At 46.8% G+C, this 16,057-nt stretch overlaps 1 protein-coding gene across 1 annotated transcript in view; it reads left to right on the forward strand.

Annotated features, from left to right (window-relative positions):
- Prkch (protein kinase C eta) overlaps positions 1–16,057 on the forward strand; it is a 203,096-nt gene that overhangs the window by 123,963 nt on the left and 63,076 nt on the right. The window contains exon 10 of the mRNA XM_031356847.1: positions 13,664–13,818. Coding sequence (XP_031212707.1) covers positions 13,664–13,818 — 155 coding nt within the window. The remainder of the gene's footprint in view (positions 1–13,663; positions 13,819–16,057) is intronic.

The raw sequence follows: 16,057 nt of genomic DNA on the forward strand, positions 1-16,057 counted from the left end.
AAGCCCAGCACTTTTAAGAAACTGTAGAACTAGAAGGTTCCGGGAAAGAAGACAGTACTTACAAAGATGAATAGTTTGTATCCATATCAGATTCTGGTCAAGACAGTGAACTGGCTCTCCATTCCCCACAAATGCACCAGCTAGAAATGGTGAGAAAAATCTCATCAGGACAGTAGCTGAGTGGTAGGGTTGCTGGGGTGGTACACAGTTTTCAAATGCACGTTTTGTTTTGTTTTAAACAATAGTGGTAGTGAGAATAAGGCATTATTTAGCCAAGGAACACTTGCTTACAAGGGACCCGTGTCACAAATCTAGTACACCATGCACTCCTCAGTACTTTGAAGCTGACTTCGCTTCCGGGTCCTTTCATCTTCACTAGGGGCCCGTCAGCCTTTTGGCATTTATGGCCTAGCAAGGAGACCCGCTGCCTTCCTTCCACAGGCTTACCGCTTGAGTAGAAAGAGCTTTCAGCTGAGGCCAGGCAGAGAGAACTGAGCTTCAGAGAGGCAGTTAGGTGGGGTAAGAGGCTGGCTGGAGGGAGAAAGAACAAAAGCAGAAAGCAGTCTCCCTGAAAGGGGGAGCGGCAGAGTCAATATTGGTCAGATGCTCCAGTCTTTGTTCCGAGACCCAGTTTATCTGAGCAGGGCTTCTGCTTGGAAAACACAGGACATCCCGTGCCCAAAACCTGGAAGAGGGCTGCACCGAGGTCCCTCCTCACTTGTTAGGGATTTGACTGCTTACTTCTGCTTCTCTGATGGCTGTAGCCCACAGAGGCTCCCAGGGACAGGAAGGACAGGACTGGCCCCTTGCCTTGGGTTTCCTCCGAGCCTGGGCTGCTAGACTTCCAGGGTCAGCCCTGAAGGTGGAGCTCCAGGCAAGAAGGGATCCGAAGCTCCTCACCTGCTCCGTAGCAGCCTAGCCCAGCCCCATTTGCGGGAGGTGAGGTTATTCAGAATCTGTGCTCAAGGGCACAAGGTGCTCTCCGCAGACTCTGAGGGCGTCAGGGAAATCACCGGGTAACACAAAGGCAAGAGAGCATTGCTTCCTCTGTATTTTCCTCCCCATTGTTGTATTAGTTATAGTAAAGCAGAATGTGTAGAGGTGAGAAAGGGGTTATTCTTCCACCCCACTTTGGGACAGATGATAACAATGGAACCTTGAGTTAAAGTTTGGGCTCTCGCTTTCCTAGCACCCAGGGTCTTTAAGAAGTTCCTTATTTCCTGTTATGCCTAGTTAAGCATCTCCAGTCAAAAAAAAATGCCTCCTTTCTCTCTAGTGGGCAAGGAGCCTCTAGAAGGAGTCCCACGTGGGGAGGGGGCTGCATACACAGGGCAGGGGCAGATTAGCCACAGCCCACACTCCACGCCATACTGAGCTTCAGGCAGCATGGCTAGTCCCAAGTGCTACCATCAGCTGGACTAGGAAGGAGACACACTCAGCTTCCATCATGGCGTCTGATACTGTGCCATCCTGGTCAAGGAGAAGAGACCCCAAGGCTGCAGGTTAGGAGAAAAGAGGAGATAAAAGGAGATGATGATCTCCAGAGGTCTCGATAGCATCATTGTGCCCGTTTGATGGTTCTTGGAGTGTCAGTTCTGCAGGATAGGCAAGCGCAGAAGCGGAAAGTTCACCGAAGTACATTCTGGATGCTTTACTCATTATCGCCCCGGAAAAGTTCACTTTGCTATTCAATAAATACTTATTGGGCAAAACGTCTTGCAATACTCCAAACTATTCTGGAAGGCGAAGATATTTGCATCCCCCTTGTAACAGTTTGGACAGCCAAGGTCCAGAGAGGTTAAACAATCTATCCTGGACCGCACAGCGAGGGGCCACCTGAAAGTATGTGCCTTCTTGCCCGGGTTATGCAGTTCTGTGCCATGTCTGTTACAGTGTAGCAAGAAATCTCCCCTCTGTGCAGTATATACATCTGAGTTCTTTCTTAGGGGTTGTTAGAAAGAATTGTTCTTTTGCACCATATGTGTTTTCTGGCCCTTTCTGAAACACCCAAGGGTATTTTCCTCTGATCTCTCTGGAACTAGGTTTCCTCCTTTCCTTGAGCAAGGACTACTTCTCATGCCATGTGGTCTGCTTATGGGTCATTTGTTCTAGTTTGCCTTTGGCTCAGATGGAAATAGAAAGCAAACCAGAACATGACACTGGTGTTTCCCATCTCTGCTTGCTTCTAGCCTCTCAGCATGCTCCATCGCTCTTTCACTTTGGTAGCTATGGAGATAGGCCCACAGATGAGATTCAGATGTCTGGACCACGTTGTGTAGGCTTACTTCCTCAACCAACAACCCCTGTGGATGGTGTATAGAGGACCATCTCCAGGCACAGGATTTGGGTGGTTTCTGTTCTCTTGGGCCACAGGGTCTTGATTATGAATTGAGGGGATGGGGAGGAGACAGAAGGTCAAACTTTTCCTCTGCCCCTGTGTCTGGATAGATCCGTAGGATATCTGGCCTGTCTAGAGTTTAAAACCATTGTCCTTGAGGTTGTTTAACTATACCTGGCTTGTTTACAAGCTGTCACCACCACTGACAACCTGGAGGGTAAGCAACCCCTGCACTTTCACATCTGGACAGAATTGTGGCACCCAGTGTCATTTCCTTTGAAGTCCCCAGTCTTCACCAGGGTTAGCCTCAGCCATGTGAGCTCACGTTGACCGGAAGTGTTGGAGCTGGTGATTGCATAGTTACAGTGTTTGCTCACTACAGTAGGTCAAGGTGCCAATCCTCTGCCCTTATAAGTTCAAGTACCAAGACTTCTGCTGGTTTAGCTGAAAAGGGGGGAGTCTGGTGCAATCCCTGTCCTTCCTCTTGGTTTAAAGGAAGGCTGGCACTCGTGAAGTGGCAGTGGGAGGTTGAGCTCGTGTACTAAGTATGCTTCTTACATACAGTGGGAATGATAGTTGTCCTTGAAGTCTGGATCATGCAGAAGCTTCGATCCCTGTGCTGGGCTTTCTGCCAACTTCAATGCGGGTAGTTGTAAGTCCCCAACCAGCTAACACTGTAGCTTTCTGCAGTGCCTGCAGGTAGTCCCTGGGAGGTTGGGTAAGCTCCCACCTTGACAGACATGGTTATCCAGGCAGGATCTGAAGCTATACGTCTGTAGGTGGAGTGACCTCACCCTGTAGACAGTTATGCAGTTGTAAAAACCAGATTTTCTTGGGCAGCAACCATGGGTTCTCATGTGTTCTAGTTTTGAAATACTTGAGTTTCTTGTTAGTCCTTCATCACTGGCTAGAACTGGGTTATGACTGTTTCCCATGGGCCCCAGAAATAGCCAGGGTCTGTCATAAGTAGACACAGTCTTGTTGCAAGGCTTAGCTTGTCTATGGAGTGTTTGTGACATGAAGGCCGCCCTGAGAAGACAGTAGGGGACAAAGAAGAGCAGGCTCTACCCTGTGTAGCTGCTCTAGGAATCTATAGGCCTGAAGCTGTCCTATGTGGGTAAACTCAGCAGGTGACCAGTTATCCCTGGGAGGTGGTTCTTGGATTTCCACTTTGGTCAGGCTCAGTAAAGCCACATGTTTGGGAAGGCGTATAGGAAGCTGGTCTTGAAGCTATATATGTGTGTCCAATGCACTCTTATTTTTATGTAGGGTAGAATGAATTTGGTGTCTGCTGAAATGTATTAGAAAGGGTTGATCTAAACCCCATATCATCTCTAGCTGGTGATTGGTGCTGTAATGATTGAGTAATTGACAGGTCCATGTCAAGAGGCTGAACGGGAAGAGTAGCAGCCCTAGCTTGCATGCCTGCTTACCTTGATGTTTGTGTGTTCCTCTCGCACTGACATCTCCTGCTCCAGGCCACAGGGACACTTGTCTACATCCCTGTCCACTCCCAAAGAACCACATGAGCCATCAAGACCAGTTATACTACTCTTTTGTAAGACTCCCTTTCCTGCTTTCTGCTGTCAGTCAGCACTGCCCTGGTCCCTGGAGGGCCACCTAGGGTGTCTGCCTCTGATCTGTGGGAAGCGTCCTGCTTGCAGTATGTTCGCTCAGCATTAAGAGCCCACTACATTGTGAGCTCATCCCTCTCCAGCTCTGTTCTGTCATCGTGGATCTCCTCACGACCTGGGAATGGAGTGTTGGAACTCTTCCCAGTATCTCTTCATTTCATCCTCAAGGTTTACAACATCTTCAATGTTAAGATGATGTAGAATATCAAAACAGGAGTGCCAGTCGGCCACCTTCCCTCCCATCCATCCATTTCTTGGCAGTGCTCCTTGGGAAGCTACTGTGGCATTTTGCTGCTTTGTCAACTCCCTTCCCTCCCTGGGGAGCACAGGACCATGCTCTCTCTTTGCTATTCTCTGAGAAGACACGGAATAGGGATGAGGCACTGTCCACAACTTCTAAACCAACATCCATTTACTGCTGGTGAAAGCTGCTTAGGGCAGGTTAGACACAATCAGGAAATGCAGGCAGCCTATAAGACAGAGTTGGCCTACAGCCCTGTTAAATTTCTCTTCTGGAAGCCTATAGAATGTGGGCCTGCCATTCACCCGACTAATTCCTCTTTATTAGGCTAGATCTGCAGAGAAAGTTCCTTTCCACACTGCTCAGAACATCACCCCTATCACATGACCCATCTCAGGGCTGGTGAGCTGTTACGGTTGCAGTGAACCATAAATAAAATGCTCATACAGCACCATGTTGTAGGCCCTCTTTTAACACGTGGTGGGATACGCCTCTCTTGGAGGGCTGCTGTGTGTGCATTGTAGGCATCCAGCAGCATCCTAGGTATCAACTCATTAAGTCTCAGTTGTTCCCTTGAGTTATTACCATGTATCCCCTGAGGAATTTGCCTTGGCTGAAAACTGTGGCCCTGCATGATTGTCCAGTGATGTCTTCAGTGTCTAGTCTCACGGGCTAGAGGACTGTTTCTTACAAAGAAAGCAACGTGTGTCAGATTGTCCTTATATAAGTGTGTACATGAGCCAGCAAGATGGCTCAGTAGGTCAAGGTGCTGACCACCAAGCCCAGCTACCTGAGTCCTGGAACCCACACAGTAGAAGGAGATGTACTCCATGGCATGCACCTGCCCACACAATATGTGAACACACACACAACTATATAAAATATATTTTATAAAATATAAAAGTATGTGTATGATCACATTTTTCTGTGTCTATGGGAAGGCTGTTAGTATTGTCGGTGTCTGCTCTGTGGCACTTACTGGGACAGGGCTCCTGAACTGGCTGACAGCAAGGATGTAGTGTTGGTTCCGTGTGGGTGAGGACCTGGCTCGTTCCCTGCTGTCTCTCTTTAGCCTAGAATTCTGCTGCACAACAAGGCAGAGGGCACTAAGGAGCCAAGTATGAGTTCACAAAATGTGTTTTAAGTGGATCGTGTCAAACGCAGAGTGGAAGACGTGCATGGCTTCTCCTGTTTTGATATTTTATAATCACCCTTTTCACTTTGTCAACAAGATATCGAACCGGTGCTTTTTAAGAAAACCACTGTCTCCACTGTCAGGAAGCCACTGGGAAACCTGCTATGAGTTGGAACCCTGACCTTCCTGTACAGGGTATACAAGGCTAGATTTCACAAATGGATAATCAAACCTTTGGAAACATTTCCCAACTGGTATGAAAATATCTGCTAGTGATAACATGAGTGTGTTTTGAGAAAACTTGTAGTTTTTTTGTTTTGTTTTGTTTTCCAAATATGGGAACATCATTTCACTTTAAAACAGCAGCCATACATGGTGGCTGGGCATACAAGCTTTAGGCAAAGGCAGGCAGATGTTTGTGCTGTCAGTTCAAGGCCAGCTAGGTCTACATAATAAGACCCTGTCTTTTAACAAATAGTGGTATTGTAAACCATATCCTCAAAACCAAGTGGTCTCTCAATGTGAGATCAGATCTCATCAGCCCAGACACAGACGTGTTGCTTCAAGACAGAATGGAATTTTCCAGCTCGCTCTGCATTTTCAGTTTAGTGTGTGAGGGCTAATTAGTGACTAGGAACTAAAAATCTATACAAAAAGAAAATAGTGGGCCCACATCCTAACTACCTATAGTTAAAGGTATCACTGTGTGATAGAAAAAGGCAGGAAATGATCTTGAAGGGGCTTGAACAGTCTTCCCAGAAGAGGGTCTGTCTCCACCCTGACCTGTTGGGCTAAAAGGAGGCCTTTGGTTATGGGGGAGGCCACGGTCTAAGACACAAGACGGCAGTGCTGAGTCACAAAACAAATCACTGGGACACTGAAAACCTAGAGGGCCAGGTGCAGGAGATATAGGAGAGGAAATGCAGGGTTTGAAGAAGCAGTCTCACACCTTGGTTGAGGAGGTTAGCCATAATTGTGGATGTTCAAGGAGTCAATAAAAGCTCTCCAACTGGAGAGCAGCCTAAGACACCCATTCTAGAAAGCCTTCAGGTTACTGTCTGGAGAGGAAGGAGGCAAATGAGTAGGTGAGGAGACTGAGCCCGTGGCCTTTGACCTCCTGGCCCAGGGCAGTGATCCCAGGAGTGGATTGGCGTGGACTATAAAGGCCTTCATTGGGGGCAATCCAGAAAAACAGGTCAGGTGGGATAGTGTGTCTCCATGGCCTCTTGATGTAGTAGAAGCTGAAACATAAAATCCTTCACTGCCGGTCTGTGGAGACAGAGAAGAGGAGGGCTTGCTCCCTCCCAGGGGGGCAGAGATGGGTGGCGAGCAGGTAGACAGAAGACGTAGAAGTGCATTCACAAGAGGAGACTCAACGGCTAGGAAGTCAGATCACCAGAGAACTTGGAGGTGTTTCTTGAATCTGGCAGAAAGTGGTAGGTGTCTCTTTCTTCATTTGGCAACGACTGCAGGGCCAGTCTCTGCTCCAACAGCCATCTGGAGTTCTACTACAGAATTAACAGCATCCTCTCCCAGCACAGCCTTTCTAATGTGTTTCTACCAACTGTCCTTCATCACATGCGAGCTAGGCTCTTACTCATCTCCCCCACTTGCTGTGACGAACTACCTGATGAAGGCAACCTAAGGGAGCATTTATTCTGGCTCACAGTTTGAAGGTACAGTCCTATGGTGACAGCAGGAACCGGAAGCAGCTCACAGTCCATCCATAGGTCACATCCATAGTCAGGAGACAGAGGTGAACACTGGGACTCAGCTTGCTCCCTCTCTTTTTATACAGTTGGGGAAGCCCAGCCCACGGGATGGTGCCACCCACGTTTAGGGTGAGTCCATGCCAATTAACTTAATCTAGAAAGTTTCTTACAAATTTGTCTTCTAGGTGATCATAGGTCCTGTCAAGTAGTTTCCCTTGTTTGGTGCATAGGCTGGTCAGGATTCATTATAAGACAAGTTCTGGCCACCGGGACACACTTGCCTTGGGGATTGTGAATCCCTCCAGGTTCAGAGTCCAAGCTCCTAACCCTTTGTTTGCTACGGTGGAGACATAAGACCCTCACCCAAGATGAGAGTCTCTGTCCAGACAAGGTGTGCCTTGACCCCAGGCTGGACACAAGGTCAGCTAGGCGATTGAATGACCATCTTCTAGGGTGTGCAGAATGATGAAAAGCAGAACCGTTAGGCTCCATCTCACTGTTTCTGCTGTGAAGCCTTTGCAATCATTCTTAATGTGGTTAAATTCAAGTGGTTTCCAGTTCAGGCATGGTGCAATCAGATTTCCTCACAAGGGTGCTTTCCACCATGACCTCTTTGACGTCAGTAACTGCTTCCTGTTGATGTGAACTCTTTCTGTTAACCCAGCTGACGACGCGGTCAGTGAAAAGTAATGAAACATCGAGGCTAAGGAGACGCCGTTCAGTGTGGTGCTGTGTGTTCCCGGAGACTCTTAAATAGCACTCTACAGCTTTCAATATGGGGCTTGTTATTCATACAGAAACACTCCCCTGCAGCTCTTACAGTCTGATGAGTGTAGATAGGCTTTCGAGTTCAACAGTGCCTTGAGTCACTATCTAAATTATTCATAACCATAAATGTAATTGCTATTCTTTGATTTTTTTTTTCTCCATCTTCGCTGTGGCCAATGTGCCGTGACTGTTTCTTACTCAAAACATTTCATTCCCCCAAACAACATGTCTGCCAGTGAAACATATTTGTAAATCAAAATGATGATGTAGTCTAGTTTTAAACAAAGAAAACTCCTTTTTAGTGTGACCGTCAGGATGAGTAAATGCTACAGAGGGACTATCACACAAAGTCCTCACCAGCGTATTGCAGTCTGTCGGGCAGCATGTTTGTTTTGCAAAGATAATGTTTTAAAATCCATAAGGCTGTGAATCAGAATCTTTATTCAGTGCTCGAGAATTAAGAACCTGAAGGGAACTGAGTGCTGGGTTGGTATCATTTTGGTCATCAACAGCTTTGTGACTCTTAAACATACTCCCTAGAGTGAAAAGACCTAACCTGGTCGAGGTCATTGCCACATGGCTTTAGGGAATGCTGCTGTACCTCGGCTTGGGGCAAGGGGCACTTTCATCTTCTTGGACCTGCTAGACTTTGGGTTGGCCTTAAACTAGCTGTGTAGCCAGGGCTGCCTGTCTGTGCATCTGTATCTGTGCGTGTATGTGTGCATGTGTATATGTCTATGTCTGTCTGTCTCTCCCTGTGTGTACAAGTGTAATGTGTATGTGTGTCTTTGCCTGTCTATGTCTGTCTGTCTCTCTCCCTGCCCCCCTCCCTGTGTCTGTGTGTGTGTGCCCAAGTGTGTTGTATATAATGGATAGCTGTTGGATGGGCTATGGTTCTAGTCATGGGGCCATGTTGGCTGAAGCTGTAGTGGAGAGTTATACAAAAGGAGTGATAATAATGATAGTTGCTCTCAGGTTTTCAGCACTTTCTATAGGCCAAATACTGATCAACCCCCCCCCATCCTTTTTTTTGAGACATGGTTTCTCTGTGTAGCCCTGGCTGTCCTGGAACTCACTCTGTAGACCAGGCTGGCCTCGAACTCAGAAATCTGCCTGCCTCTGCCTCCCCAAGTGCTGGGATTAAAGGCGTGTGCCATCACCTCCCAGCTTGGTCAAAATTTTTAACCTTGAATTTAGTCATTTTGACACTCCCATTTTGCAAGGTGAGTTGAGAGAAGGGAAGGGAGTAGAGAGAGGGAAAAAGAGAAAGGGAGAGAAAATTTGAATAAAGTCCAAATTTGAATAAAGAAGCTGCCTGTGCCTACTGAGAATTTTAGGTCCACAGTTCAGGCATTATCACAGAGACACCAAGGACTTGGTATTGGGCACAGTGTCTCCTTTATCATCATCTCCTTGTAAGTTCCGTTTGTTAGGGTTCTGTTAAAAGGGCTTGGCACTCTATGGCCCCTTGCTTCTGTTAATGATCCCATGATCGCTGTTCCTATAGGCATTTTGTCCTAGATTTTAAATCAGGAAGCTCCTTGCTCCTTAAAAAGTTGCATGTATTTTGACTTAAAAATTTCCTGGAGGTAACAGGGAACTTACGTGAGGCTATACAAGAAAAGAACTAACGATAAAGATTCACAAATATAAGAGGCATCTTGGTACCTAAGGCTAGGAATTGACCAGACCTTCCAGAGGGATGTAAAAGTGAAAAGATACAAGGGATCCTGGTGAGGTCTTCTGAACCCACTCCCTGGTCTCATTTCTGCTCCACTCTAAATTTCCTGCTTCATCCTTAACCTTGGCATGTACCTGTCTGGCTGTCTATCCATCCATCCATCCATCAATCCATCCATCCATCCATCCATCCATCCATCCATCCATCCATCCATCCATTCTGTTACACTAGAGAATTTCATGTATTCCTGCCACAGAGACAGCCTTAGCTCCCAGAGTCACATTCGCGTAGTTCTAACTCACAGTTCAGACTGAATTAAAACTCTTTATCTCAGTTTGAATGTGTTGGGAAAAGGGTTCAGGAAACGTGGGCTTGTCCCAATCACTTGTGTGCCGGAGTCACAGCAGTTGTCTGCATGGCCCTGAACAGATAGATACCTTCGAAGGAGTCCTCCACAGCCTCCTTGCAGTCATAGAATCATTTTGTCACTTGTCCCATCTGAGCTGAGTTCTACCACATAGCCAAGCTTTGCCTCATCTAGCTGCGTGTCAGTTTCAACTCCCAAGAGCCACCTATAATGAGAACATCGAGAAGTGTCTCCCGCTCAGGGGATATATTTATCTCCGGTTGCCAGAGAGCCAGGGCAGAGAGCTGGCACAGGCCTCAGTGGGTTAAAGGAAGCGGGGCAGGTGACAACAGGAACTGTATTATTACCGTGCACCGGCTCCTTGAACTCTGTGCCTGTAACTAATACAGGGCGTGGGGACAAAGGGATTTCTGAGTTGCTTTTATTCCCTCAGGTGTTCATCATCCCATGCTGATGGCTGGCATTTGTGGTTAGTTGAATCAGAGACCAGAGAGAGGCATACCGGATAGACAGGAGGCTTGGCTTTGAAACGGAAGCTCAACCAAGTCTCCTGGACACTGGGCTTCCTACCACACAGGTCAGGGCAAATCTACCTTAAAAGAGCCAAAGCCACGGGTGACGCTCAACAGACACTTGGGCTCAGCTTATAGGAAACTGGATGTTAGGAGTCCTGAAGCCGCTGTGTCTACAGATTTTAAGTACAGAGAGAATTCCCCTGGCTGACTCTGCCAAGGTAGGATTAGCAGAGCTCTCCCTGCCCTAAAAGTGGATCACAGCCACCTTAATCCATTACACAGTCCCTCCCTAATAATGCAGGATTTCCCCCAAAGGGCTTCATCTTATTTCACAGTAGTGTGGACTGGGCGAGTAATCGTTGGGAGGAGGGCTTTGAGGCACTCCTCCTAGCTACCAAGATGTAGAACTCTCAGCTCCTTCTCTAGCACCAGGCCTGCCTAGACACAGCCATGCTTCATGCCGTAATGGTAATGGAATGAGCCTCTGAACCTATAAGCCAGCCCCAATTAAATGTTGTCCTTTATAAGAGTTGCCTTGGTCATGGTGTCTGTTCACAGCAATAAAACCCAAACTTAGACACCCTCTTCAGCAGACATTTTAGAACAGGGTCAATAAAAAGTTCAGGGCTCCAGAAGTTTCTTTGCAAATAAGACATGTTGCTGATTGATAAACATCATTTTGGCTTGTACCTTGTCATGTGACTTTCATAATCGAGATCTTGTCTTCATTTCATCCTGGTTGCCTCTCCTCAACCTCACTTTTCTTCTCTCCATGACTTAGGCACTGGTAGCAGCCGAGGAGCTGTGAATGGTACCCTGTATTCTAGGTTGGTGCCATAGTAGAGGTGAGGCTCTGTATGGAAAGAAGGAAGAACATTGAACAAAACATCCTTAGTTTTAAATCTAAATATCCAGTTTCTCTCCAGATAGAGCAAAGGAGAAAGTGCCAGATTCTTTAGCTTGAGATCTGCCCCCATCCCCTTCCACCATTCCTCCCCCGCCCCTCCCCCATGCACACCAGGAGTGTAGCAAGAGCCAAGATGGAGGAGAGAGAGAAGACCTGAAGGCAGCGTACTCTAGCCTCACACCTGCAGTTTAGACCACGGCCCGGCCTTTTAGAATTTGGGATATGAAAAAGATACTGTATGTGGAAGAGAATTCTTTCTAAATGTCCTTATCTTCTCATGACCACTGCTGCCTTGGAAACCCTTGCCAAGGACACTGACAGCCATCTCAGAATGGCCACTTACCTATGGACTGACTTCCAGTAAGGAATCTTCCCTTAAATGGGGATTTGAGTAGCTGGCTGCTTCAGTGAAGGTGAACAGTGTGGTTCACGAAGTGTGGGGCTGTGCTACTTATTCAGGGATGCTGCAAGGTGGCCCTTCCATCCGAGAGCTTTCCTCATACCCTGGGGCTACCCCTCCAGAGGAGTTCTGCTTTAGCATAACAACTTCCCGGTGCCTGCATTGCTTTGCTTTAGTTGTCCCTGGAGTGCTAATTCTGCCACCCAAGCCATTTGCTAATATACCCCACCCACCAGACTCCTGCCCATGGAATATAGGCCAGCTATTGCTCATGTGAACCCATCCACCCAATTCTGCCCCTCCCATTGCCAGTTGAACTCAAATGAGGGCCTTTAGCTTAGTCACAAAGCCTGCTGTATTTGTAGTTTCCCCTTGGGCTATGGGGTGACCTGAAGGGTTGAGTTGGTGGTAGTCTTTTGTTTATATGAACTTTTCCATTTTGTTTTTGCTTTTAAATAAATTCATGCTTCTAGCACATATTATATATATTAACATATATATAATATATACAATTTCAAACTCCAAGAAAAGGTGGGTTCTTTCTTACATACATCTTTTGATAAAACATCAGTTTGCCCACATAGTGACCACCCATATTCCCACCCCCAGAAAGAACAGCCCCAACTCTGAAGGATATATAGATACAAGCATATAGGTATATAGATACACGTGTACACACACACACACACACAGTTGAGTCCCTCCCCTTCTGTTGAGGTTTTACTTACTACAGGAAGTAGGAGGTATCACCGGCTGCACTGCCCCATAGAGATCAGCGTGATAATGCAGCAGTGGTGCACCTGAAAGTGACCCAAAGCCAGACTCCCCGCCATTGCTCAGCCAAGCCAGCACCCTACTCCCCCTAGCAAAATTGGTAACATTTCAAACTCTTAAGTAAAGGTGGATTCTTGCTTGCGTGCATCCTTTGATTAAAACACCAGTTTGCCTACACAGTGACCATACACATTCCCGCCCCCAGAAAGGGCAGCGCTGACAGTGAAGGATGGCCCTCACCTGCAGGCCTTCACTCACATCGATCAGCCACCTCCCCAAGCCTCATGCAGGTGTCAGATGTCCCTTTTCCTCTACCGCTTTCTTCATAGCTTTACCAAAGTGTTTAGATTTGCTGTTTATATTTTAAGAACCCATGTTCCTCCCACCAGCCTTTCTAGGGTTGAACCGATCTGCTTTGTAGGGGGGATGGGCGGGGGTCTCTTTGTTGTGTCCCCATCACCTCATTGAGTGCTCAGGGAAGGAAGTGAGGAAATCCATTGATGCTGGAGGTCTGTAAACACAAGCCTTTATCCTGTGTGGCAGTGGCTTTCTGGGTAGACCTTTCTGTCATTAAACAGCCTGACCGGATATCCACGAGTCCTTGAGTTTGCATGGTCCCTAGGTTTCTGCAGAGGGAGCTTGTTAGGAGTCCATTTTCCCTGCCTGGTGAGAGTCACTGCAGGTGGAGGCTGCCGGTGTGTTTTATATACACGTCTAACTCATGGTCTTTAGATGGACCAGAGTACTTTCTACCAGACACTGTCCATTGGGCTTCAATTTGTCTGAGTTCTCGAAAGTGGTTTACCTGTTCTATGGTTTCTGCTCATTTGTGAGGAATGGAGAGCCCTCTTGAGTGTCCTCTACTCTGGGATTAACCCTGTGGGCTCCACGAAAAACATTTGCCTAGGACTTAATGTCTACGCTCTCTTCCCTTAACGTGTCAGACTGGAATGACAGCCAAGATTTCTTGATGCCTTCACTCTGGTTAGTGATGTATAAAGTCAAGGTTGTATGGAACTACCTTAAAGATAGATTTCCATGCCACTATTCCCTAAGAGAAGACCTGACCCCACATGGGGCTAATCTCTGCTCCCAGACAGCACTGTGCATGCTTCTTGGAATACGTCTCTTCGAGGAGAATGATGCTGATAAGCAATGAGAGGCTAATCTGTTCCCACACGTTTCATTTAGGACCGTCTGTTCTTCGTCATGGAGTTTGTGAACGGAGGCGACCTGATGTTCCACATCCAGAAGTCCCGTCGTTTTGATGAAGCCCGAGCTCGTTTCTACGCCGCAGAGATCATTTCTGCACTCATGTTCCTACATGAGAAAGGCATCATCTACAGGTGAGTTTGTGTACGGGGCGCCTCTTTTGAGTCACCCCCAGCCTGGCTCTTCACTTAACCCAGCCTTCCATTTCTCATGATCATTGACTCAAGTCATTAGCAATGAAATTCACAGAAGGCCCAAGTATTCATTAGAGTTAACACAGAGATGAACTCTCATCTCCAAACTAAAATGTACAGTCTGTTTAGATTCCAGAGAGATTAATATTTATGGATTGGTTCAGCCAGCATTTGCTGTGGTAGCCAAGCCCTGGAAAGTGCTGGATTCATTACGGTTCTCCTCTTCCCATTCTAACATTTGAAGTGAGTTGGCTAATGTAGTGGACTCGTGCTATTTTAAGAGCTGGCAACTGAGCCAAGGTCTGTGTCTTGACTGTTGACTAGTAACTGTGATGACACTAAGGTCAGATGAGATAGATGCTTTGCCAAGCCACAACTATGCCTAGGCATGGGGTTGACAGTGTTTCTCACGTGTAGCCTTACAACAGTATTTGATTACATGTCACGTCACAATCTTCTGACCTTAATAGGCTGTAATTTGAGTGGACTCAAAATCCGATTGGTGTTCTCAAGGGATATCCGGTGAAGCATTAATCAGAGAGATGGCGGACACTGTGTGAACGGAACGGCTAGTGAGTGTCTGGGTGTGTTCATGTTGAACATTTTCCATTCACAGATGGCCACATTCTTCCCACTCTGTAAGTTACACTATACCCTAGTTGCCACATGCGATGGCTAGTTTTTATGATCAGCCTGACACAATCACAAGAGCCACCTTAAAAGGGGACTATCAATGAAGCATTGTGTACATACCTGTGATGATTTGTCCCAGTTCCACTCATTAATGTGGGAAGGCCAGGCCTGAAAGTGTTCGGCACTATTCTTTGAATCTGGGTCCCAGATGGTACAAAAGAAGAGAAAGTGAGCTGCGCACAGATTAACCTAAGTGCATCCATTTCCCCTGCTCTTGACTGCGGGTGTAAGGGATTAGATGTCTTAAATTCCTGCTACCTCATCTTCCCAGCTCTGGTGGGCCTCTGATGCTTTGAATGAGAATGGTGGCCCTCCCACCCCCCTCCCGCCATGGGTTCATGTATTTGAATGTTTGATTCCTGGTTGGTTGATGGAACTGGCTAGGTGTGGCCTTGTTGGGGGATGTGTGTCTCTGGGGATGAGCTTTGACCATTTAGAAACCCACACCAGGCCAATCTCTCTCTGTGTCACTTTGTCTCTCTGTCTCTCTCTGCCTCTCTCTCTGTCTCTCTCCGTCTCTGTCTCTGTATCTCTCTCTCCTGTCTATGGATAAAGCTGAAATCTCTCAGCAACTGCTCTGGCGCAGAAAGAGAGGAGGGGGGTGGGGAGAGAGAGAGAGATGGAGGAGTGTTCTCCATATATATATGGATTGTGACGTATGGCCACAGGTAAAGGTGGGAGGTGAGCCCAATAGATTCTGGGAATATGGTGGTTGTGGGTCTGTGGACCTGCCCATGCATCACCACATGCTTTGGATGTCCTGATGCTAACAACGTGCCTACCAGGCTCCCTGCACACTCTGAAACTGTAAACAAGTCCCCAATTGAAGGCTTTCTTCTGTGTCCCTTCACAGAACAGTAAGAGATAACCACAACCTAGCACTGTGTGCTAAAATAACCCTTCCTCCCCTAAGTTGGTGTTTGTTCATTTTACCACAGCAACAGAAATGAACCCAGAAATACACTTGTTCTTCTCTGGGAATAAATACAGTTGTTGCTGTATTACCCTACACTATAAAACATAAGTCTCCATTTTATGGTAAAATCCTAAATACTAAAACAAAGAATTTTCTGTCTGAAATTTACTAACTGTGACTTGCCCGTCTCTACCCTGCTTACCCCAAAGAGAGACTTTTCCCACATTAACTTTTTAAGAACAATGACCACCCTTCTTGGAATGACTTCTGTTGTAAATCAAGCTAATTATTACTAGTCCCACAACAACTGAATTGTATACACATTCCAAGATCAACACTTTACCTACATTTGCCCCTGAATTGTCCTTACCATCATGGTTATCACCATCAATTAGGTAAATAATTCTTAGGGAGATGTACTAACAGATAGAGAACTGAGAGTTCAAATCCTGTCTAACTGTTCTGCTGCCTTCTCTGTTCAGGAGAAACTTGAAATAAGACACTGGAGGGCCAGTGTCTTATTCTCCTTATGGTGTTGGGGTAACTTTTAATCATGACTATGAAGGCAGA

The sequence above is a fragment of the Mastomys coucha genome, unplaced genomic scaffold (genome assembly GCF_008632895.1).
Source record: "Mastomys coucha isolate ucsf_1 unplaced genomic scaffold, UCSF_Mcou_1 pScaffold6, whole genome shotgun sequence".
NCBI lineage: Eukaryota > Metazoa > Chordata > Mammalia > Rodentia > Muridae > Mastomys > Mastomys coucha.